The 21,578-nt window shown below is 37.2% G+C and overlaps 1 protein-coding gene across 2 annotated transcripts in view; it reads right to left on the bottom strand.

Moving 5' to 3' along the window:
* Positions 1 to 21,578, bottom strand: part of LOC140738295 (mediator of RNA polymerase II transcription subunit 13-like) — a 207,360-nt gene that overhangs the window by 15,967 nt on the left and 169,815 nt on the right. For both annotated transcript variants that reach the window (XM_073065473.1, XM_073065474.1), the window contains exons 13-23: positions 21,042 to 21,163; positions 19,447 to 19,540; positions 18,867 to 19,087; positions 18,472 to 18,677; positions 16,989 to 17,923; positions 5,817 to 5,993; positions 3,306 to 3,529; positions 2,919 to 3,111; positions 2,167 to 2,626; positions 1,062 to 1,281; positions 644 to 832 (exon numbers count right to left, since the gene is read on the bottom strand). In XM_073065473.1, coding sequence (XP_072921574.1) covers positions 644 to 832; positions 1,062 to 1,281; positions 2,167 to 2,626; positions 2,919 to 3,111; positions 3,306 to 3,529; positions 5,817 to 5,993; positions 16,989 to 17,923; positions 18,472 to 18,677; positions 18,867 to 19,087; positions 19,447 to 19,540; positions 21,042 to 21,163 — 3,041 coding nt within the window. The remainder of the gene's footprint in view (positions 1 to 643; positions 833 to 1,061; positions 1,282 to 2,166; positions 2,627 to 2,918; positions 3,112 to 3,305; positions 3,530 to 5,816; positions 5,994 to 16,988; positions 17,924 to 18,471; positions 18,678 to 18,866; positions 19,088 to 19,446; positions 19,541 to 21,041; positions 21,164 to 21,578) is intronic.

Below are 21,578 nucleotides of genomic sequence, written 5' to 3'. Positions count from 1 at the left end.
AAGGAAAAACAAACTTACAATTTGACATAAGAAAAATTCTATAAAAGCCAAAAAATTGAAGGAGACTAGATTCTTTATAAAAAAGCAAGTTAATGAGAATATGAGCCATTTTACTGTGGATATTTAAGCAAACAATGAATGAGAGCATGAAGCAATTTGATAAACTTAATCACGATCTGATCAATTGATTATAAAGCAATTGATGAATACATTCCCTTGTGCTACAGTAAATGAATGCAATTAAACTATAAATACCAAAAGTCCACAATACCATAATTAAAAGAAAATAAATCAGGGAAGAATGTGAAATCAGAAAAGTAAAATCTTCAATCACCTTTTTTTTTATAGAAACAATAGATATTTACTTACGAACGAAACAGAAGAATAAAGTACTTGAGACAAAGGAGCACACAAAATGACCTGAAGCTTTAAGTGCAAAATGCAAGAAGGCACTGAACACAAGTAAAAGGAAGTGAATTCCAAAGCTCATGAGAAGATTAGAACAATAGTAAACATTATTTTAAATGATGTGACTTTGCCACAAAGACTATTTAAATTGCATATAATGCACCAAACAAGGATAGATGTGCAAAACTTAGTGCAAACCAATAATTACCAATGAAAATTACAAACTAATACGCACCTCTGAATGCCTAAGAGTCATTTCTATTGTGGAAGCAGGACCAAAGCCAGTTAGTGATTTAATGTGGATCTGTGTGGGAAGTGGCCGTCTGCATTGAGTGTAAACTGAAAATGCCAGTGATTTTAAGTGCTGTATATAGAAACTGTGATCATCTTTCACTGGTTGTAGTAGATACTGGCAAGGCACAATCTGCAACAAAACAAAGGTTTCACCCTTCTATGCATCACATTGTGAGGTAACAGCTTCAATGCAATTTTTTTTAAAGCAGATGCATGTCAATTAATCAAGCATGACTATTATAATAGGAAGAAAATTCTACGCAGAATGAAGAATGTAAAATAAGTTTCAGATAAAACAATAATTGAGGTGCTCTGAAACACTTAATTTCAAATTACAGTACAATTTTACTTTGAATTACCTGGACAGTGAATGCATTCCTCATATGCTCTGGCAGATTATCCAGCATCGCCAGGTAGCACCGTAACAGACCTAGCAATGATCCACTTGTAAAAGATGACTCTTCGTCTAAGGAATAGGTAAAAGGATCAACAAGATAAATGACGACAGCTGGGGGATATGCATTGCTGTCAGCTGACTCGGGTTCTGTTGGAATTCCTATCCGGTCTCTTTCTGTAGTACTGTAATATAGAAACATACTGATGTAAAATATAATCACTCAGCAATTATTTTATGTGCACTTTTCAACACATTTTATCCCAAGCATTTTATGCACGCATCACATGAAAAACTTTTGCTACCAGCACTTCATCCAGAACACAACCATAGCCAAACAGCAGACAAAACTTTATTACTTTGTCCAGATTTGTTCTGTCCTCATCCTTCTCCATCTCTCCAGTCTGCAAGAAGTCAGCTACTATCTCAGTCTACTCAACACTTGTTTTCAGGCTGGAGGATCTGATAATGTGCCTAACTTAAGGATTAATGAAGGCCATTATTGGAATTTCACAACCAATTTGACATTGTGTAATCTCTTAAAGTGTTTCTAACAGTTTAACAGGTTACCTCCAATCGTCAAAGTGACCAGTAACTTTGAGTGCAGTTAGAATTTGTGAATGTATCACTTGCCTAAAAAAATTTTTAAAAGCAAACACGAAGAAATCTGCAGATGCTGGAAATTCAAGCAACACACTCAAAATGCTGGTGGAACACAGCAGGCCAGGCAGCATCTATAGGGAGAAGCACTGTTGACATTTTGGGCCAAGACGAAGGCCCGAAACGTCAACAGTGCTTCTCCCTATAGATGCTGCCTGGCCTGCTGTGTTCCACCAGCATTTTGTGTGTTGCTTAAAAAAATTTTTCACCATTTTTATGTAATATTTATTTAGTAAAAAGTACCAACTATGTTGATTAAGAGAGTTGCAACTGCAAAAGTCCAAGCAATGTTTGTTTTCACATGTCACTATGCAAAAAATAATAACAACTATTTAGGCTTTTTAAAATAAGAAAAATCTCATGATAATGAAATGTAACCTTCTTTAATGTCAATTTTACCTCATACATACCTGTCTTGCACTTCCTGCTGCTGTGCTGAGTTTTGGGCATCTGAATCTCCACTTGTGCTAGGCGTACTCCCTTGAGATCTCTCTGCGTTAGTGCCTGAACTACCACTTGGAACTGAAGTAGTACCACTAAATCCTGAAGTGGATGAGGTTGTTCCTGTCTGATGCAAAACGGGGGTAGTGGTCGTGGTTGTGGTGGTAGTGGTGGAGGTAGAAGTGCAGCAGGTCCCTGTTGACCCACTTCCTACACCAGAGCTGCCAGTTGTTGCAGTGCTACTGCCAGTGCTGATTGTGGAAGTAACTGTTGTACCAGTTGTCACTGGTGCAGAAGTACCCCCGGTTCCTGATGATGGCCCACTAGCTCCAGTTGTCGTCTGTCCCTGGGTGCCAGATGATGCAGTTGGCTGGTGCTTTGGTGGAATCAGCAAGCTGTTATCCAGCTGAAGTGTAGCCAGGTAAGGTGCTAGATATTTGGGAGTAAATGAAATATTTAATTAAGTGAATCTGAATAACTACCTCTCAGCGTTTCATTACATGTACAAACACACTTACACCAATTCTGGATTTTAAACAGAAGCATATTGCTTGGAAAAAACATTTATAATTCATTTTAACAGATACAACACAATTCAATTAACATTCCATCAGATAAATGCAATTGAAATCAATGAATTACAAATGCTGAAATTGGCATTCTTTGAGGAATGTACTGCCCAGCCTTCCCAGAAAAATGTTATTTTAATTTTAAAACTTACCCAAGTGGTGGCGGCAAACTTGAGCATAGAGCTTCAACTTGGCAAGATTGTCACTCTCATCATTAACCCAGGTTTGAGAGAACCAATCATCAACTGATTCATCCGCCAGCTTTTTTGCAGAACTCTTACCAACCCGCATGATTCCATCTCTCAATACTTTGCAGATGGGTCTATGCTCACCAAGTCTGCAGGTCTGTTAAAATAAAAATGTACTCAAGTTGATTAGCAAACATTGATTATAATTTCAGTCACTAGGTTGCAATTTATATATTTTCTTGAAGTTACAGGTGTTATGTAATTAACTCACTAGCAATAATTAAAATTGCAACTTAATATTTATTTTGTATTCATGTATAATATTTTATATTGGTAAGTATTTATTCTGACCTCGTATACTGCACTAAGATCCCTGAAGAAATTTTTGGCTCCAGTGAGCAAGGCCTCATTTTCTGGACAAACCACAATGTAGGCTACGTCACGCTGAGAACCATATGGTTCCAGAAGCAGCTTCTCCCAAAAGGGCAGTGCAAAGGGGGAGATCATCAGGAAGTCTTTATCATAACCCAGCAGCAGTGTAGGGATAGGAAGAGGCTCTGGTGATTCTTCTGAACCTAAACAAAAAGATTGTGCTGCACATTAATCCCTTGAGATAATACAATGATACAAATACAAACTTTCATACTCCTGGACTTTGTACATTAGAAAAAGCACAGAACCGCAATTAGAAACACTTTTACCCAATTTAGATAAGCTATTAAATAATGTGGCTGGTTGTCACATGATTAATTAGAGCTGTAGAATATTACGAAAAATCTATAAACCATTTAAAATTCCAAATAACTCAGTTCTGGCACTGAACATTTTTTTAAATTACATGGAAATCAGCATCAAACCATGGACAACAGTTACTGTAGTGTAACAATACTAAAGCAAGTCTATCACAACAGTTGCACTTAAAATTCCTGCTTTGTTGCCAACAGTGGTGTCATTAATGACAATTAGTATCGGAGATTCTTTAGTTCATCCAACCCACATTTTTTTATGTGTAGGATGAGTTCCCATTTTTCTCTCCAAAGGCGATCATGTTTATACTTCAGAATTCCTTGAGGAAGCAACAAACAGAATTGACTAGAGAATAGCAACACACACAAAATGCTGGTGGAACGCAGCAGGCCAGGCAGCATCTATAGGAAGAAGCACAGTCGACGTTTCGGGCCGAGACCTTTCATCAGTCCTGACTCGGCCTGAAGCATCGTCTGTGCTTCTTCCTATAGATGCTGCCTGATCTGCTGCGTTCCACCAGCATTTTGTATGTGTTGCTTGAATTTCCAGCATCTGCAGATTTCCTCATGTTGACCAGAGAATATATATTTGGTATATTGCGCAAAAGGTAGAACAACGAAAAGTTGCTCCTCCCTGTTGGAGAAAATTAAGGGCTGTGATATTGAGGAAGCAGAAAACAAGCCAGATTACAAAGTATTGGCAAGGGAGAAAATTGCAGAATTTAATGGCTGTCTTTCCTTTCAGAACACGGGAAATAAGTTTGAAATTTATCCTTTTTATCTATTCTTCAGCTTTCCTTTTAATGTGTCTACACAATGTTTTAATAGTTAATTCTCATTTTAAAAATATAATGACAATTTCTGTCCTTCTGATGATTTTCCTTCAAATTGGTCTTTCTTTTTCTATTGCTTTTCATCCAGTGCTACTTCAATGCCTTTTTGGATTCAATTTCCTCTTTCAAAATTCATATATAATGCTGCATAATGAACTTATTAATTAGTGGATTTTAGGGTGCAATTTTCTTTGAACATTGAATACCTTTTCAAACAGCTGTCATTTGTTTTGTTCATGATTTTCCACTTCATTTTTACTTCCACTCTCATTCTTCAATTTTCTCTTTTTACATTATAGTACTTTCATCTCTGTTGTCACATCTTTCCTGATACTTACATTGAACCTTCTGGTGTTATAAATTGTTCTTTTACATACTTTTTTTGCTCTGGTTAAGTATCTATTATTTTTTGCCCCATGCATCTTAGATATCAAGTGAGAAAAAAATTATTGTTTTTCTTGCTTTTTATGATTCCATTATGGTGGAATTGGGGAAAAAGTTGTTGAAATCTACCATGATTATTCCATGCCTTCTGTTCAATTCATTGAACTAACAAATTAGTCTGCCATTCCTCTATTGCATCCTTGTAAGCTATTAACCTTTTAACTTGTATCATTTAATTGAACTGTATGGTAAAAGAAAACTAGCTTTTACTTTTTAATTCTATCCACTGGAACCCTGTATCATATATTTCTATTATTCTTTTAAGTATTTTAATGAGTACCTCAATTTGTAAAATCTTGTCGTTATAACTTTCCCATCTTGCATTGTAATTTTTGCTTTTCTTTGCTTAATAATCCTTCCCTGAATAAGTTTTCTTGTTCTACTTCTGTAATTTCTAGATCTTGCTTCCTCCAACATTAATCATTTGAATTTTATTTACAGATATGGTTATGCTTTACCCACAGAGTCCAGGGCAGCTACCCTCAACTTCAATATTTCTATCACAGTATCAATGCTAATTTTCCATAAAATGAAATGAATCCCTTCCTTCACAACTTTAATCATGTCAAGTCTGAACATCTTTATCTTTATTTTAGGTTTGGGTACAGCAATGTAATTCCTCCTACGCCTGCCTTAAAAATGCACAAGATAATGACAACAGCACCATAAATTTGGTGATCTATGCGACAATACATCCTATCCTACTAGGTAAACAAGTACTGTAACATTTGAACAGTTGAGTAGCGCACATCATGTTGATGTTCGCTAGGTAACTGAAGAAATAAAAGAGCTGAAAATTAATTTCAGGACAATGTATGAATATCAGAATAGGGGCTTACCATAGGATCCTCTGCCTATCTTGTGGAACTGTTGCCAGGTGAGAGGTCCTTGCACATGTTGGATGTTTTCCCATGTCCTTCCTGTCCGTTTCTTCTGAATGGCATCTTGTAGAAAAGGCTGCAGTGATAGCAGCATACGGACGACGTCTTGGGATGAAAGGATGCTTACATCCAGAACTGGAGATAAGAAACTGTGTTATTGCAATAAATTAAAGATCCTATCTGCTGTCAGTAATTGGAAATGAAGTAATGTTTTCTCACTGGAAGGGTGAAGCAAATTTACCACTTTCCATTCCTCAAAATAAACATGCCTCTTCTGATTCCTTCAGTTTTAGAAAGTACCTACCCAAATTCCCAAAATATTTTCCTTTTAAGCTCTTAAATGCAATAAGTACCCAAAAATAGTCTCCATCAGGTTTTCACACACTGTGGTTTTGAATGAAATGATACCAAGTCAGAAAACCCTGATACAGCCTCTTGCAACATCTCATGTTCTGGATAAGCAGAATTAAAGGAATTTCAATTGGATTCATCCACTAAAATTTTCATATACTGTATACTTTTATTATTTTAAGACTCCTGTCTTAAAATTCTCTTCAACAGATTAGTTCTTCCAATTTTGACCAAACTGGTCCAAGACTCTAAATGAACGGTATAACCAACTCAACCCTGCAACATTTCTATCTCAGACTTCAAACACTACATGCTTTTTAGACTCACTTGCAAGAAGCACAAAGATGTTTTTGCATGGAGTGTGTTCAGATTTCTGGATGGGCTGACATGATAAGAAAAGGTAGCATGAAAGATTTAGCATCTCTTACAATGGAATAGGTAAGTTCATGAGAATGGAAGTGTATATTGAAGGAAAAGATGAAACACCTTCTGGTTATCTGCCATTTTAATTGCCCATCCTATTCTTATCTGTGTATTTGATTGCCAATGCAGCTCTAATGAAGCTGAATCCAAGTTTAAGAAATAGCACACCTTATATTTCAACAAGGCAGATTATAGCCTTTCAGACTTGGCAATGAATTTGACAATTTCAGAAAATCAGCAATTTCAGCCATAAAGCTCTGATTCCCAACAATTCTTCCCCCTCCCTCACCCACCTTTCCTCTTTCTGGCAAATCCAGACTTCATTCATTTCCTCATATTTACAATCCCCCTTGTAGCTTTTATATTACCACATGCCATTCAATTGTTCCTGGTCTCTACCCCATTGGAGATCCAGCTTTATTTTCTCTTCTACTTTTACCATTTTTGTGTAATTTCTCATTTATACTTCCAGATCTGATAAAAGGTGGTTATAGCTTCAGTTCAAACATTTTTGCTTTCTACAGATGCTGCCTGAACCAACTGCTTTTGTGTTTCTAATTCTTGGTTCACCATTCTGAACTGACCAATTGCATCCATTATTTGTGGAACATGTTGCAGCACCCGGAACTATTTCCCCCACACAGTCAGCAAGAAGCCACTTGGAATCCATGGAGTGGAATACAGACAAAAGCAAGGCAGTTGATGTAAACAGTCTCACATTTGAAGTGTGTGGGCTCTGAAGGTTAACAGGGCAATTTTTACTTCTCTTGGTGGACAGAAGACAGAGGAACCAGTTAAATTTGGGCAAATACATATTCTACGCTGGCCCTGGCCATCTGCCATCTTGAAGTATTTGGATTTGTTGCCCGAGTTCTCACTGGACTCCAGGGAGTTCAATGAGACAAGTGAGATTACAAATAAATGACAGTTTAATATTATAATCTGTATTATTTATTTTACAAAAGTACTTTATTTTCTTGATCATGACCTTCACTATTACCCACTGTGTGACATATAGATGTGCGTGAGTGTACACACCTTACAGACCTAAACAAAACATGCAGTCGGTCAGGCAACTGTGGACAGAGAAATAGTCAATGATTCAGGTCTGTGACCTTTTATAATGGCCTCTTCTGGTACAGACCCAAGCATAGACTGTCTTTCCATTGTTGATGTCTAACTTGCTGAGTTCTTAATTTGAGATTTCCAGCTTCTGTAAGTCTTTCAGATTTTTTTAAATTTTCAAAAAAATAATCTATCCTGCACTTGAGGAAGAATATTAAATTTCCTTTGTCGAAGGAAGGAATAAATTAAATAAAATGTTGCAGTAAGGAATCACCAGGTGAGAATGAAATCACAAGGGAGAAGAAAGATTTTCTTTGGCTTTTTTGGCAAGCATTCAATAATTATCAGATTGAAACTTTAGCTTTGTTCTGCTGTACCATTTCTGAATCAACCATTTCTCTGTCAACCATGAAATTTCAAAAGGAGATTAGAGCTCTTTTTCCCCATTGTTTGTGTAAAATTTAAACTGTTGACATGCTATTAACAGTTTTGCACCTACGATTAGCTAATGCAACTGGGTTGAAACTACCAAGCTAATACATCAGAATAGATATGGGGAGACTGTGGACAAAACGTTTTTAAGAATTTTAATCCATTGATAAAGCATCTAGTTTTATGATGCACTGCTTTAAAAAACTGATACATGTTACAAAAATAGCTCTGATAGTCTGTTATCCAATTGCTCGATGGTTCCCATGAAGCCTTTAAACTACTAGCCTCCACTGCTAATTTATTATATTGTAGTGTTGTTCAAAATCCAAAACTGCGAATTAAAGGCATGTTGGATATGAACTGGAATAACATCTGTCCACAAGTCTGGAAAAACTGTCAGAATAGCACCAATTTTCCAAGCTTATAAAGAGAATTATTAACAAAATAAAAATGCTAATATTTAAATAAAGCATGATGCAAGTTACAATCGGAAAATGTAAAATAATAAGCAAATCAGAACTAAAAATCCAGGAAATACATGTTCTATAATCAAACAACAGAAATATTTCTTAAATATATAATTAAACAAAACAAAGAAATGGAAAGGGTGTCTTTTATTCAAACACAGATTAACCCCTTGTATCCTAGACTTTTAAGGATGATAATACGTAGATGAAGTGAAGACAAAAATATCGGTTGACAAATATGACGTTTAAACTTCAGCTTTCCTTGAGACAAGCAACATGGTTAAGTGAAGAATATATAGTTGGTATATAGAGCAAAGGAGTAAAGCAATGAAAAGTTGCCATTTACTGGAGAAGATTAAAGTTTGGAATATTGAGGGAGCAGAAACCAAACAGGATGAAAACAATGCTGAGTGTAAGTAAACAGTGCTAAGGATTTCAAAATAAAGATTCATAACATATCAAAGGCTCAAAGGAACAATGTTGTGATAAGGTGAAGACAGAATCAATATATTCCCCTGCCCCACCCAGAAGTCGCAATGGATATAAAAGCCAAGTAGTAATGAAGAACTTAGGTGTTTAAAATTATGGAAGGATTACACAAGTCTAGAAATAGATAATTTCTATTGGACAACATTTAAGAGTCAACTTTATAGGTGCCTGAATGAGCAAGGCATAATGCGATACTGAATCCAGCAAGGGAGATTAATGTAGAAAGGCATGACGATGAGCATAGATGCACGGGCCAAAGGGCCCGTTTCCAAGATGTACAACTATACTGATAGAGCTGCTTCCATGTTGCAACATTATGTACTGTACCAGGCATGTTTTAAAAGGGTGCTGCAAAACTTGGAAAAAGTACCGTAGATGTCGGATTATAAGCCGCTACTTTTTTCCCACATTTTGAACAGCTTTGAACTCTGCGGCCTTTAATACGGTGCGGCTAATGCATGGTTTTTTTCATGCCGCCAAAAACATTTTGCCTCGTAACAGTAGACCAATAAAATTGATAAGTAGTTCACAGAGGTCCAATGAAATTGTACGATAAATCAAGCGCACTTTCACAATTAAATTATTGTAAATCAGTCATTTGTACTCACCCTCATCAACATGGAAAACACTCGAAGAAAAGCATTGTGCTGCCTTTATGGCAGTTATTTAGTTTATAATATTTTCGCTTAGTAATTCATTTTCTAGTTAAAGTTAGAAGTGTTTTAACTATATTTGTTTTCTGTACTACATCGCGGGATGCTATGACGTCACACCCGGTTTCGCCGCGTCTTGTGGGAAATATGCCGTTTGCGATAAACGGGAAGGAGGGGGGAGCGGCATTACATCTGAGCGAACGCTGCTTTTAAGTTAAAGGCGATCAATAACTTTTCCTGGTAGGCTGCAGTATATATATTTTTTACCAGTCGTTAGGAGATATTGGAATGTTGTTCAGTAAAAAAGTATACGCAACGTATATTTAAAAGTAGCCGCGTTACAGGCACGGTTCGAAAAAAAGCATTTGCAATATGTATTTGTTTATGTTACCATATGGATTTAATTAAAAGTTAAAAAATCCTCACGTGTAATATCTTTCTGTGTAAATACCTTATATTACAACGTGGGACACCTGCGGCCGAAAATCCGGTGCGGCCTGTACAAGTAAAAAATTGATTTTCTTTCTAAAATTAGAGCCAGCGGCTTTTAATCAGGTGCGCTCTGTAGTCCGGAATCTACGGTAATCCAATAAACAAGCTACTGGTAGAACTCAGCAGGACAAGCAGCCCCTGTGAGGGGAAAGGAACTGTCAATGTTTTAAGTTGAAACTCTGCATCAGGACATCAGAACTCATTTCATCGATCTGTGAGTTCCTCCTTAAGATCATTCATCACTTCAGACTCCTGCATCTGCATTCTCTGGTGGTCATTCAATCTACGTTTTGAATTTTACCATTGAATGAGATTACCACTGATCCATAACTCAGTCCCAATTACCCGCCAAGCGACTTAGTTATAAGCTTAACACTCACCAAATCCCAACTAAAATTCAAACTTCTGATCAGACCCAGCAAAAAAGCAAAGTATCAAGGAATTACAATATAATTCAGAAATCATCAAAATACATTGAGAGATTAACAGGATACACCCTGAGACGCTAGGGATGATTAGACAAGAAACATAGATGAAATAAACAATACTCTTATTTCTTTTCATGTTCAACACATAAAATCAATTTTTGATTTCAACATACAAGTTGGTGGAAAGTTTCATGAGTTTAAATAAACTCCCACTTGTTGGAAACAAATTTTCTAATAGATGTAAAAACTAAGATACAGAGTGCAAGCTTTCTTCCGTTCTAGTAAAGGAGAAGCAGAATACTATGAAATTTCTCCTTACATATTAGAACTCAATAAAATAACACAGGCCAGTGCATAACAGGACTTAAGTACCAGGTGGGTGGGGGAGGGGGAATGAAGTACAAAATTGGGGGTGATAAGTGGAAGAGGTAATTCCACTACATTTGATGCCACCCTCACCCACATCTCCTCCATCTCTTACACATCTGCCCTCACCCCATCCTTCCGTTGCCATTAACAGGGATAGAGTTCCCCTTGTTCTTATCTACCAACCCATGAACTTCCATATCCAGCACATATAACTTCCGCAACTTCCACCATCTACAACCAGATCCTACCACAAAGCACATCTCTCCTCCCTTCCTCCACACCACTCCCCCATTCACCAGAGCTCTCTACACAACTCCCTTGTCCATTTATCCTACCCCACTAACCTCCCTCCCGGCACTTTTCCATGCAAGCAGGACAAGTACTACACCTGCCTCTACACCTCCTCCTTAATCACCATTCAGGACCTCAAACAGTCCTTCCAGACACTTCACCTGTGAATCGGTCAAGGTCATTATTGTATCTGGTGCTTCCAGTGCAGTCCACTCTACATCGATGAAACCTGTCATAAACTGGTGACTGTTTCATTGAGCACATTTGCTCCATTTGCCACAAAAGGTGGGATTTTCTGGAGGTCACCCATTTCAATTTGACTTCCCATTCCAACATACTGGTCCACGGCCCCCTCTAATGTCACAATAAAATCACAATCAGGTTGGAGGAGCAAAAACTTATATTCTATCTGGGCAGCTGACAAGCTGATGGCACAAACAATGATTTATCTAACTTCTGGTAATTTCTCCCTCCCTTCTCTTTACCTCACCTACCCTTCAGCTTCCTCTGGTGCCCCTCCTCCTCTCCTTTCTCTCATTATCCACTTCCTCTCCTATCATTTTCCTTCTTCCACTTATCACTTCCCAGCTTCTTGCTTCATATTTCTTTCCCACCTCCCCACCCCCCTGATCTGGTTTCACCTACCATATGCCAGTTTGTACTCCTCTGCCTACCCCATCTTCTTATTCTGACATCTTCCCCTTCCTTTCCAGTCCTGAAGGGTCTCAAAATGTCAACTGTTTATTCCCATCATAGATGCTGTCTGACAGCATTATGCTAAGTTCCTCCTGGATTTTGTGTGTGTTACATTAGCATCACTGCCTTTCATGATATTTTCCTAGTGAACGATGGTATAGATTCACAATTTCAGAAGCTTGCAACGTTGCGCACATGGTTGTAAGTGGGGGAAAACACCAATTCAAGTTTAAGAACGTGTGGAGGAAAGATTATAAATAACTGGTAACCCTAAGGTATTGCTTCATCCCTCAGTAAGCTGTTCAATGTAACTTATCTGAAAACTAATCTGATGAATCTAAAATGCCCCAGTTAAGTGAAAAGGATAAGAATGCAATAGTAGAGGAAGCTTGCTCCATCATTCAACAAGATGACTGCTGATCTTGGTCTTAATACTTTTTGTCTGAAAGAATATAATGATATTGTGTACAGATCTGATTGCTCTGCCCAAGGAAGGATATAGATACAAAAGAAAAATTGCAGTGAAGGCTTCACTGATTGGATCTGGCATGCGAAAACCAACATCTGCCCTGGATTGATTTCCAGGATGTTTGTTTTCATTGGAAGAGATATTAAGTTGACTGGACCTACATCTGTTTAGATATCAACATTTCAGATGTTCTATTCTAGGTAGATCAATATCATCATACTGATACAATCACAAAGAAGGCATGCCAGCAGCTAGACTTCATTGAGAGTTTGAAGAAATTTGGTATGTCAAAAAGTAGTAAATTTTTATAGATGTACGGTGGAGAGCATTCTGACCGATTGCATCGCTGCCTGGTCCAATGCATAGGATCGGGAAAAAAGCTGTAAACTCAGCCAACTCCATCATAGCCACTAACCTCCCCGCCACTGAGCACATCTTCAAAAGGCAGTATAGGTGGTCCCGTTTTTCAAACGTTCGATTTACGACAGCTCATTGTTACGAAAGACCTCCATTAGTACCTGTGTTCACTAACCAAAGAGGATTTTCGCTTTTACGAGAAAAGACGTCCACTTTATATGTGTGTTTTCCCCAAGAAAGACTACAATAACTGTGAAGCCTTGTGCGGGCAGTTGTTTGTCATGCGTGTACACGCATGAACATACATATGCATGTACGTGTGTAGGCGTGTACGTGCCAATTTTTTTTCTCCAGAACGATTTTGGCTCGCTGTCTTCCGGAGTTTGATAAGTGAAACTACACCGTACATACAATATTTCTACTTTATATAGGGTGTATATTTATCATACCATTCCTGCTTTTACTATATGTTAGGTTTTATGTGTTATTTGGTAGGTTATTTTTTTGGGTCTGGGAATGCTCAAAAATTGTTCCTATATAAATTAATGGTAATTGCTTCTTCGCTTTACGGCATTTTGGCTTACGAACGGTTTCATAAGAACTCTCTACTTTCGGATTGCGGGGGAAACCTGTACCTGAAGGTGGCAGCATCGATCATTAAGGACAGTCACCATTCACAACATGCCCTCTTTTCATTACAGGTTGAGTAGACCTTATCCGAAATGCTTCAGGCCAGAAGTGTTCCGTATTTCAGAGTTTGTAATAATGAGAAAGCTTGGGATTGCCATCATTTCTGACTCAGAAGTTATATGCTACAGGTAAGCAGTCTTTGTCTTACACTCGTTCATCACACACATGCACTCAACAGTAAAAACAATTAGACTACTCCATTAATGAAAATATACCGTAGATTCCGGATTTTAAGCCGCTACTTTTTTCCCACATTTTGAACAGCTTTGAACTTTGCGGCCTATAATCCGGAGCGGCTAATACATGGTTTTTTTTCATGCCGCCTCGTAAACATTTTGCCTCATAACAGTAGACCAATAAAATTGATGAGTAGTTCACAGAGGTCCAATGAAATTGTACGATAAATCAAGCGCACTTTCACAATTAAATTATTGTAAATCAGTCATTTGTACTCACCCTCATCAACATGGAAAACACTCGAAGCATTGTGCTGCCTTATGGCAGTTACTTAGTTTATAATATTTTCGCTTAGTAATTCATTTTCTAGTTAAAGTTAGAAGAGTTTTAACTACCGGTATATTTGTTTTCTGTACTACATCGCGGGATGCTATGACGTCACACCCGGTTTCGCGGTGTCTTGTGGGAAAATGCCGGTTTGCGATGAAACGGAACGGAGGGAGGGAGCGCATTACGCGAGCGGCTTTGGATCTGAGCGAACGCTGCTTTTAAGTTAAAGATGATCAATAACTTTTCCTGGTAGGCTGCAGTATATATATTTTTTACCAGTCGTTAGGAGATATTGGAATGTTGTTCAGTAAAGAAGTATACGCAACGTATTTAAAAGTAGCCGCGTTACGGGCACGGTTCGAAAAAAAGCATTTGCAATATGTATTTGTTTTTGTTACCATATGGATTTAATTAAAAGTTAAAAAAATCCTCACATGTAATATCTTTCTGTGTAAATATCTCATATTACAACGTGGGACACCTGCGGCCGAAAATCCGGTGCGGCCTTTACAATTAAAAAATTGATTTTATTTCTAAAATTAGAGCCAGCGGCTTTTAATCAGGTGCGCTCTGTAGTCCGGAATCTACGGTAATGTGTGCTGGGTTATAAAAGCAGAACAACAGTTGTTGAACGACAACAAAGAACAGCAGGCTTTCAGTCTCTACCTACGATGGATACCATTAGGTTACAGTACACAATTTGTATTTTACATTTTCTTAGGTTTTATGTAAGGTGTAAAAAGAATCAGCATTGTAGACCTGTTTTGGTGTTAGATTTTAATCAGCGATGATCTTGGCAAACTCATCAATGAATTTCTCTGCTGCTTTGTGATCAACAGATACATTGTATCTGCAAATACTTTAAAATTTAATGCCATGCCTTTTCATAAATTTCTGCAACCAGCCTGCTGAATATTCACAATTACCTTCAATTTTCAATTCATTGTGATAAATCTATGCTTCTTTTATGATCGGCATACAATTAAGCAGCATATATTCACTCCGAGGCTGATGAATCCACTCTTTCAATACACATTCGATATCTTTTTTTTTGCTTTATGCGGTGTTTTTCTATGCTTTAATTAACTTCTGTTCATTACGTAAGTCAGGTCGTTTAACAGAACCATGTGATGCACGTAGACCTGTACATTACCTAGGAACTTTCCCAGTACCATGCGGGATTTTCTGTTTGTGATGTCATGTCAGTGCTCAAAAAAAAATTCAGATTTTGGAGACTTTCAGATTTTGAAATTTCAGATAAGGGATATTCAACATGTACTACCATCAAGGAGGTGGTTCAGGAGACTGAAGACGCACATTTAACATTTTAGGCAATTTTCCTCTCAGATTTCTGAATGGTCCATGAATACATGAACAAGACCTCGTTATTTTGCTCTCTTTTTGTACTGTGTTTTAGAGTGATTTTGGGGTTTAGGACATATACATTTAGCAATTGACTTTGGCTACCAGTCTTCACATCTGAAAATGTATTGTGCATTTAATTCGGAGTGCAGCTGTGAACAATGGGTTCCTAAAAGTCATGAATCCCAGTCCAACATTGCTGATTAAGATTTATTTGGATGTCTGTGGTATGGATGTGAATCAGGAGGTGAGAAGGTTGTATGCAGTTTCAAAAAAAGCATTGTCCAAACATGTAAATATGGAGTTATCCTTTGATGCTTGGCACAGAAAATATCCAGCCACCACGTAGGGCCAGCAGACCTTTTGACTGAAAGTATCTCCATATGATGCCTGCTGTACCTTGTTTTTGTCAAATAAAGAAGCTGCTCTGTATCCACCAGTAATTTTGTCCAGTGACTTTATTCACACAACACTACGTACTTATTTTTGTATTTATAACTACAGTAACTTTTTTATGTAGGCCACTGTACTGCTGCAGCAAAACATTTCACAATATATGTCAGTGATAATAAACCTGTTTCTGATTAAGAGAGGAGATCTCAATGAAGCACAACATTCTTATAGGGCTTCAGAAGGCAAATCAGGGAAAAGATTTCTCCAGACTTCGGTATCTAGAATCCATAGTCAGTCTTCAAATAAAAGTTTGGCTACTCAGAAATAAGATGGAAAGAAACATTCACTCAAAGTTGTGAATTTTTGGAATTCTCTACCCGAGGAGGCTGTGGATGATCAAGTACCAAGTAAATTCAAAAGAAGCATTGCTGTTTTGATATTAAAGGAACCTGAGATAGAGCAGGAAAGTGGCACTGAGACAAAGGTCAGTTGTAATCTCCTTGAATAGCATGCACGAGAGAGCAAATGGTTTATCCTAGCTCTTATGTTCTGTTATTAAATATGTTCAATGTCAACAGCTCTCAGCATTACAGAATTCTAAAGATTCATGAGCTTCTGAAAGTTATTCCTCATCTGCCTTAAACAGGAGATCCTTTATTCTGAAAGCATGCCTGCTCGCATCACTTACACAAAGAATAACCACCGTTATGTACCTATCCTCATCAAGCCCTCAACATTTTTTCACACTTCCAGGAAATCACTTCCCATTGGTCTAAACTCCGATGAACAGGGATACTACTTCTAAGACATTACTCAAAAAAAACTGCTTCACCCCAGGAAAAAAATCTAGTGTGCTCTTTCTGAACTGCCTTCAATGCAACTGCTTCACTCTTCAAATGAGAGGAAATCCATATATATAGTACTTCAGATTTGGTCTGACAAATTATATCCAAAACGTTTAAAATAAAAATATAAATATTTAAATGTTTCCATTTAAATCATTCCTTCTTATAGAAGTTTCTTCTTATAGAGGTATGCTTCCATTTCTTAGGAAAAGAGGCAATTTTAATAATTAACAAAGGAAGCACAAAAATGCCATAAAAGCCTTGTTGACTCAGTGCAGAAGATGGTTAACAGCAATTTCTGACAAAATAATGCACATTTATCATATTATAACTTTATTGCAAAGGACTTACCGTTACTATTGGGCCATGGGTGTAAACTTCCACTTCTAATTAGTGTTTCATCTAATCTTCCACCTGAAGGATTATCCACATACTGCCGACCCTGCTCCAGGGCATTGAAACACTCTGTGCAAGAATCGCTGCTATCGGCTCTCAGCTTGTCATAGTTCCAGTTTGCTGATTGAAGTGCTGATCTATCCAAGGAAATGTAATCCAAAGAACTTAGAGAAGTGAAAGGTCTTGTACATTGGTCCTGTATGAGAAAAATTAAGCTTGATGTTGGGTCATGTGGCCTCTTAGACCCATCAAACCCTTGTGGTTCTATAGAATTCCTACACAGTATCAACCGTCTTTCTGCAGCTTGACCAATTTCAGAGGTCCTTCCAAAAATATCAAATTCATCTTCAAGAAAAAGACCTGCATTATATCCAAGCCTGCGATTTACCACAGCACTAAATCCACAGGTGCACGAATTCTGAGCTTCGTTGGTTGGATCTGGGATGTATAAATCAACATCTGCCCCTTTGGTATCACAAACGCAGATACAGCAGCTATCGAAGTTACGATCCTTGAAGAAATTCATCACTGAATCTGATAAGATTAGTGTCACATACAAGCTGTGCGCTTCTGGAATTGACTGTATGGTAGCTGGCTCTACTGAGTTCAATGGTCGCGTTGTTGAGGGTGTTGAGGCAGGAGAGCAGAGATCAGCACTGTCGTATTTTACTGAACCCTGCCCACTGGCAGTCCCAGCACCGCGAGGAGTCCTTGGTGTTCTTGGTGTACGAGGTGTAGGGACAGAAAAGCGTGGGGTTGCTGGAGATGGCAATATACCAGCACCGCTGTTACTTGCAGGTGCAGTACTGCTTACTGCCAATGGTGTGCTCATCTGAGGAGTGCTCATCTGTATATAATCTTCTGTCAGACTCCCAACACTAGGCACGTTGCTGTAAGATAAACAGTTGGTCTCAAAACATGTATGAGAAAAACAACCACATTGTTAAAGTATTAAAAAAAGAGCTTTTTCTAACAGTATAATTAATAATTTCTGAACTTACTCCATTTGTTTACATTTCTAAAATACCTTACAGTATAAGCAATAATGGTGTAAATACATTTTCAATGCTTAATTTTTAAGGATGTAAAGTGCAAATATGCTCACATAAAAAGAATCATGTAGGGAAACAACTATTAAAGAGGCAATTGAATATTGTCACATCTAACTTGGTAAGATAGGCCAATAAAGGTAGATATTTGAATACAACTCCATCCACTACTAATTAAAAACAATTTATGACAACTTGAAATACAGAATTGTACTTTTATTTGTACAGTACTTCAATCGTTTCAAACTTGAGCTTCTAAAGTTAAAAATATTTTGTTAACTTAACATGTAACAAGTACTTTTATAGCATGCATGATTGCACAGAGATATTTTTGATAATGCATGATTCCAACAGGTATAATTGAAACAACATGCTTTCTTGGGACTTACACATATCCATCTCGAATTAATGAAGCAGATGATGGTACAGGCAACTGTTCAATTTTAGGAGGAACAGCCCATGATGGTCTGTATATGCAGGCATCTGGTATTTTCAGAGGGGCAAGGCATTGACTGGGTACTGCCTTCAGTGGTGCGAACATTGAAGACCCAACAAAAGCTTTTGCCTTTGGTGGTTTGTGTACAAAAGAGAAATCCTGAAATAGAGCATCAAATAAACCAATATGTTTGAAATCCATTTCTTGCAACCAAAAGAACAAAGTAACTTACTATTTAAATATTTTTTGAAATACTGATACAAAAAATGAAACGTGCTTTAAAAGGTAACACAACAGCAATTTCAATAGAAACTTTACTTTAGAAAAGCATCTTTTGTTTTTACTAACTGTTAGTTCTTCAGGCTTAGGGCTGCCCAATCCATCTTCCACCTCCATTTTGAATTCAGTGAACTGGGCTGTAGTTACACTGCTCACTGGATTTTCCACACTGTTAATCCCTGCAACCATCTCAGAATTAACACCATCTTTGTAGTTCATTACTGGAGAGAATGCCGGATGTTGTTCCAGAGATGGAGGGGTTGGAAACATTCTTTGCAGATCAGCAACAGCTGAAAAGAAACACACACTAGATATAACAACACACACAAAATGCTGGTGGAACACAGCAGGCCAGGCAGCATCTATACAGAGAAGCACTGTTGACGCTTCGGGCTGAGACCCTTCATCAGGACACTGGATATAGTCCACTTTTATGCGCACTCTAAATTATTAACCATTTCTTTCTCCTCACTATCCAAATTACAAAAAAGTTTCCTAACTATTGGGTCTTCTAAATATTGTAAATATTAGTAAATAATGAATTTTTGTAATTGTGTTAACTAATATAGCCCAATCCTCCCTTCAATAAATCTGCAATATTCACAGGACCAGAACATCAAAAATATTGACAGTCTGCTAAAATGCATACTTGGAGGATAAGGCCCTGCAGTCTTCACATCTTTGCCAACTGTCCGATCTTCTGACCCTGCATTTGCTGGTTTAGATCGTGTTGGAGAAGCCGTCTGCAAATATCAGAGATAATAGATTAATTATAAATTTAAAACTTTTTTTTAAATCAATTTGAATTTTTACCATGTAAACAAGAAAACCAGTTAATTGCTGAATAAGTTAAAGATGGGCGAATTTCAGAAAAAATTTTTCCACCTTCTTCCATCCCTTCTAACTCTCCCAAACATCACACAATTTTATTTAGTCTGAGGCCCTATGACTAAATATTCAAATTTTAAAATAATTATTTTTGAGAATTTATTTTTCACTCTCAATATTGAAATATCTGGTTTTGAAGTGCAGTTCTTTTCAAGGTTGCCTCAAAGTAGATAAACATTTAGAGCTATGAAACGAACAGGACAATTTGGAAAACATGGATTAGATGGAAATCCATGTTAACTGTAATGGCAGAAATCCATCAGGAAAAGACTCTTGTCCTCAAAATGTACTTCATTATTTGCCTGTTCCTTACTGTTACCTAGCACTATGCTTTTTCTATAATTGCAGCACGTTATTCTGCATTCTGTTGTCTCCCCTTGTACTATTTCAATGCACAGATGAAATGGCCTGTCTAGATGCATGCAAAAGCTCCACTGTACCTATAACGTGGGATGATAAACTAATAAAACCTGGCAGTAATATGCCCACTTAAATCAGAAAATCCACCAAAGTGCTGCCTTGTTTCCTTAAGTTCTGACAGTATGAAAACAAGCTGTAATTAATAACTAGGATAAAGATCTTCTCAGAGAGGACGAACAGCTATACAATAGGTAAATTGGTTTTCTTTGCATGAAAAATCTGCTGAGTGCTTCCATTATTTTCTTCTACTTGACAAATTTTATGCAGGTTATGTCCAGAGATTTATTATTCTCTAATTAAAAACAATGTCAATATAAAGCAAGAAAAATTCCAATGCCAATCAGTTTGATGACTGGGGATTTTCTGGTATAAAAAATGGCAATAAATACAAAGTGCAAAGCCACAATCATAAAAATGTAAACATTTCAATAAAGCCAACAATTTAAAAAAAATCCTCTGAAAAAAGTAATAACACTATTGGATGCGACACTGATCAAATTTTAATAGCCTATTTAATGTTCTGATCAAAACAATTTATTGCTTGGAAAACAATTAAAATAAAGCACTATGAGCAATAAAATATTATGTTTGTAACAATTTAAATTGAAGGAGATAAATAAAATTTAAATTCATTTCCATTATAATAATGGAATCAAGCTAATTATGAACACAACCAAGTACTTAACTTGAAAGCTGTAATGCAAAGCCTTGCAACTACTTTTTCTTTGTGGGTGGTCACAGTAAGTTTCAATAACCCTAATTAGTGGATCAATTAGTATCTGCAACTAACACACAATTCTGTCATATACCTACAAATTTATTAAGGTCAAAGTCCAGTTAAATAGACCAACATCATAAACAAGCAGCAACTTAAAATTATCACAAGTATCCAATTGCTGAGAACTTGGTTCATGTTTTAAGTGTAAATTCACTTACTCCATTCTCCTCATCATCAGAGTTGTCAAAAAGATTGTCCAGGTCATTCAAAGACACCACCAGATCAGTTTCCCTAGTGAGGCTTGCAGGTACCGTCCGCCCGGTTGGAGATTGCCGAGTTTCTAAAGAACAGACAATCCATATACTAGAATTATTTTCCTTGCTAAACAAGTCAGCATGTCCAGTTTTTTAAAAAAAAAATTGTGCGCTTTTCAAGAGTGACATCAGAATAAGTGCATTCTGTTAGGGATTATTCAGGAGCTTATGGTATAAAGCTGACAGGAGGCATTAACACAAATGAGAATCAGTATTCAAATAAACAATGCTGCCAGAGGAAAGGCAACATCCATGGAGGTGTTGAGAAAGTGATGTTTGGGTTCAGGTCCTTCATGCAAGCCCAGATGAAGGACCTGACCAAAAATGTTGACTGTTTATTTTCCTCCATACATATTACCTCACTCACTGAGTTGCTTCAGCATTTTACTGCTCCAGGTTCCGGCATATGCAGTATGTCATCAAAGAAAAACAGTTCAAATA

Source organism: Hemitrygon akajei, chromosome 14, assembly GCF_048418815.1.
Source record: "Hemitrygon akajei chromosome 14, sHemAka1.3, whole genome shotgun sequence".
NCBI lineage: Eukaryota > Metazoa > Chordata > Chondrichthyes > Myliobatiformes > Dasyatidae > Hemitrygon > Hemitrygon akajei.
The sequence above is the reverse complement of the archived record's forward strand: the minus strand, read 5'-3'. Positions and strand labels throughout refer to the sequence as shown.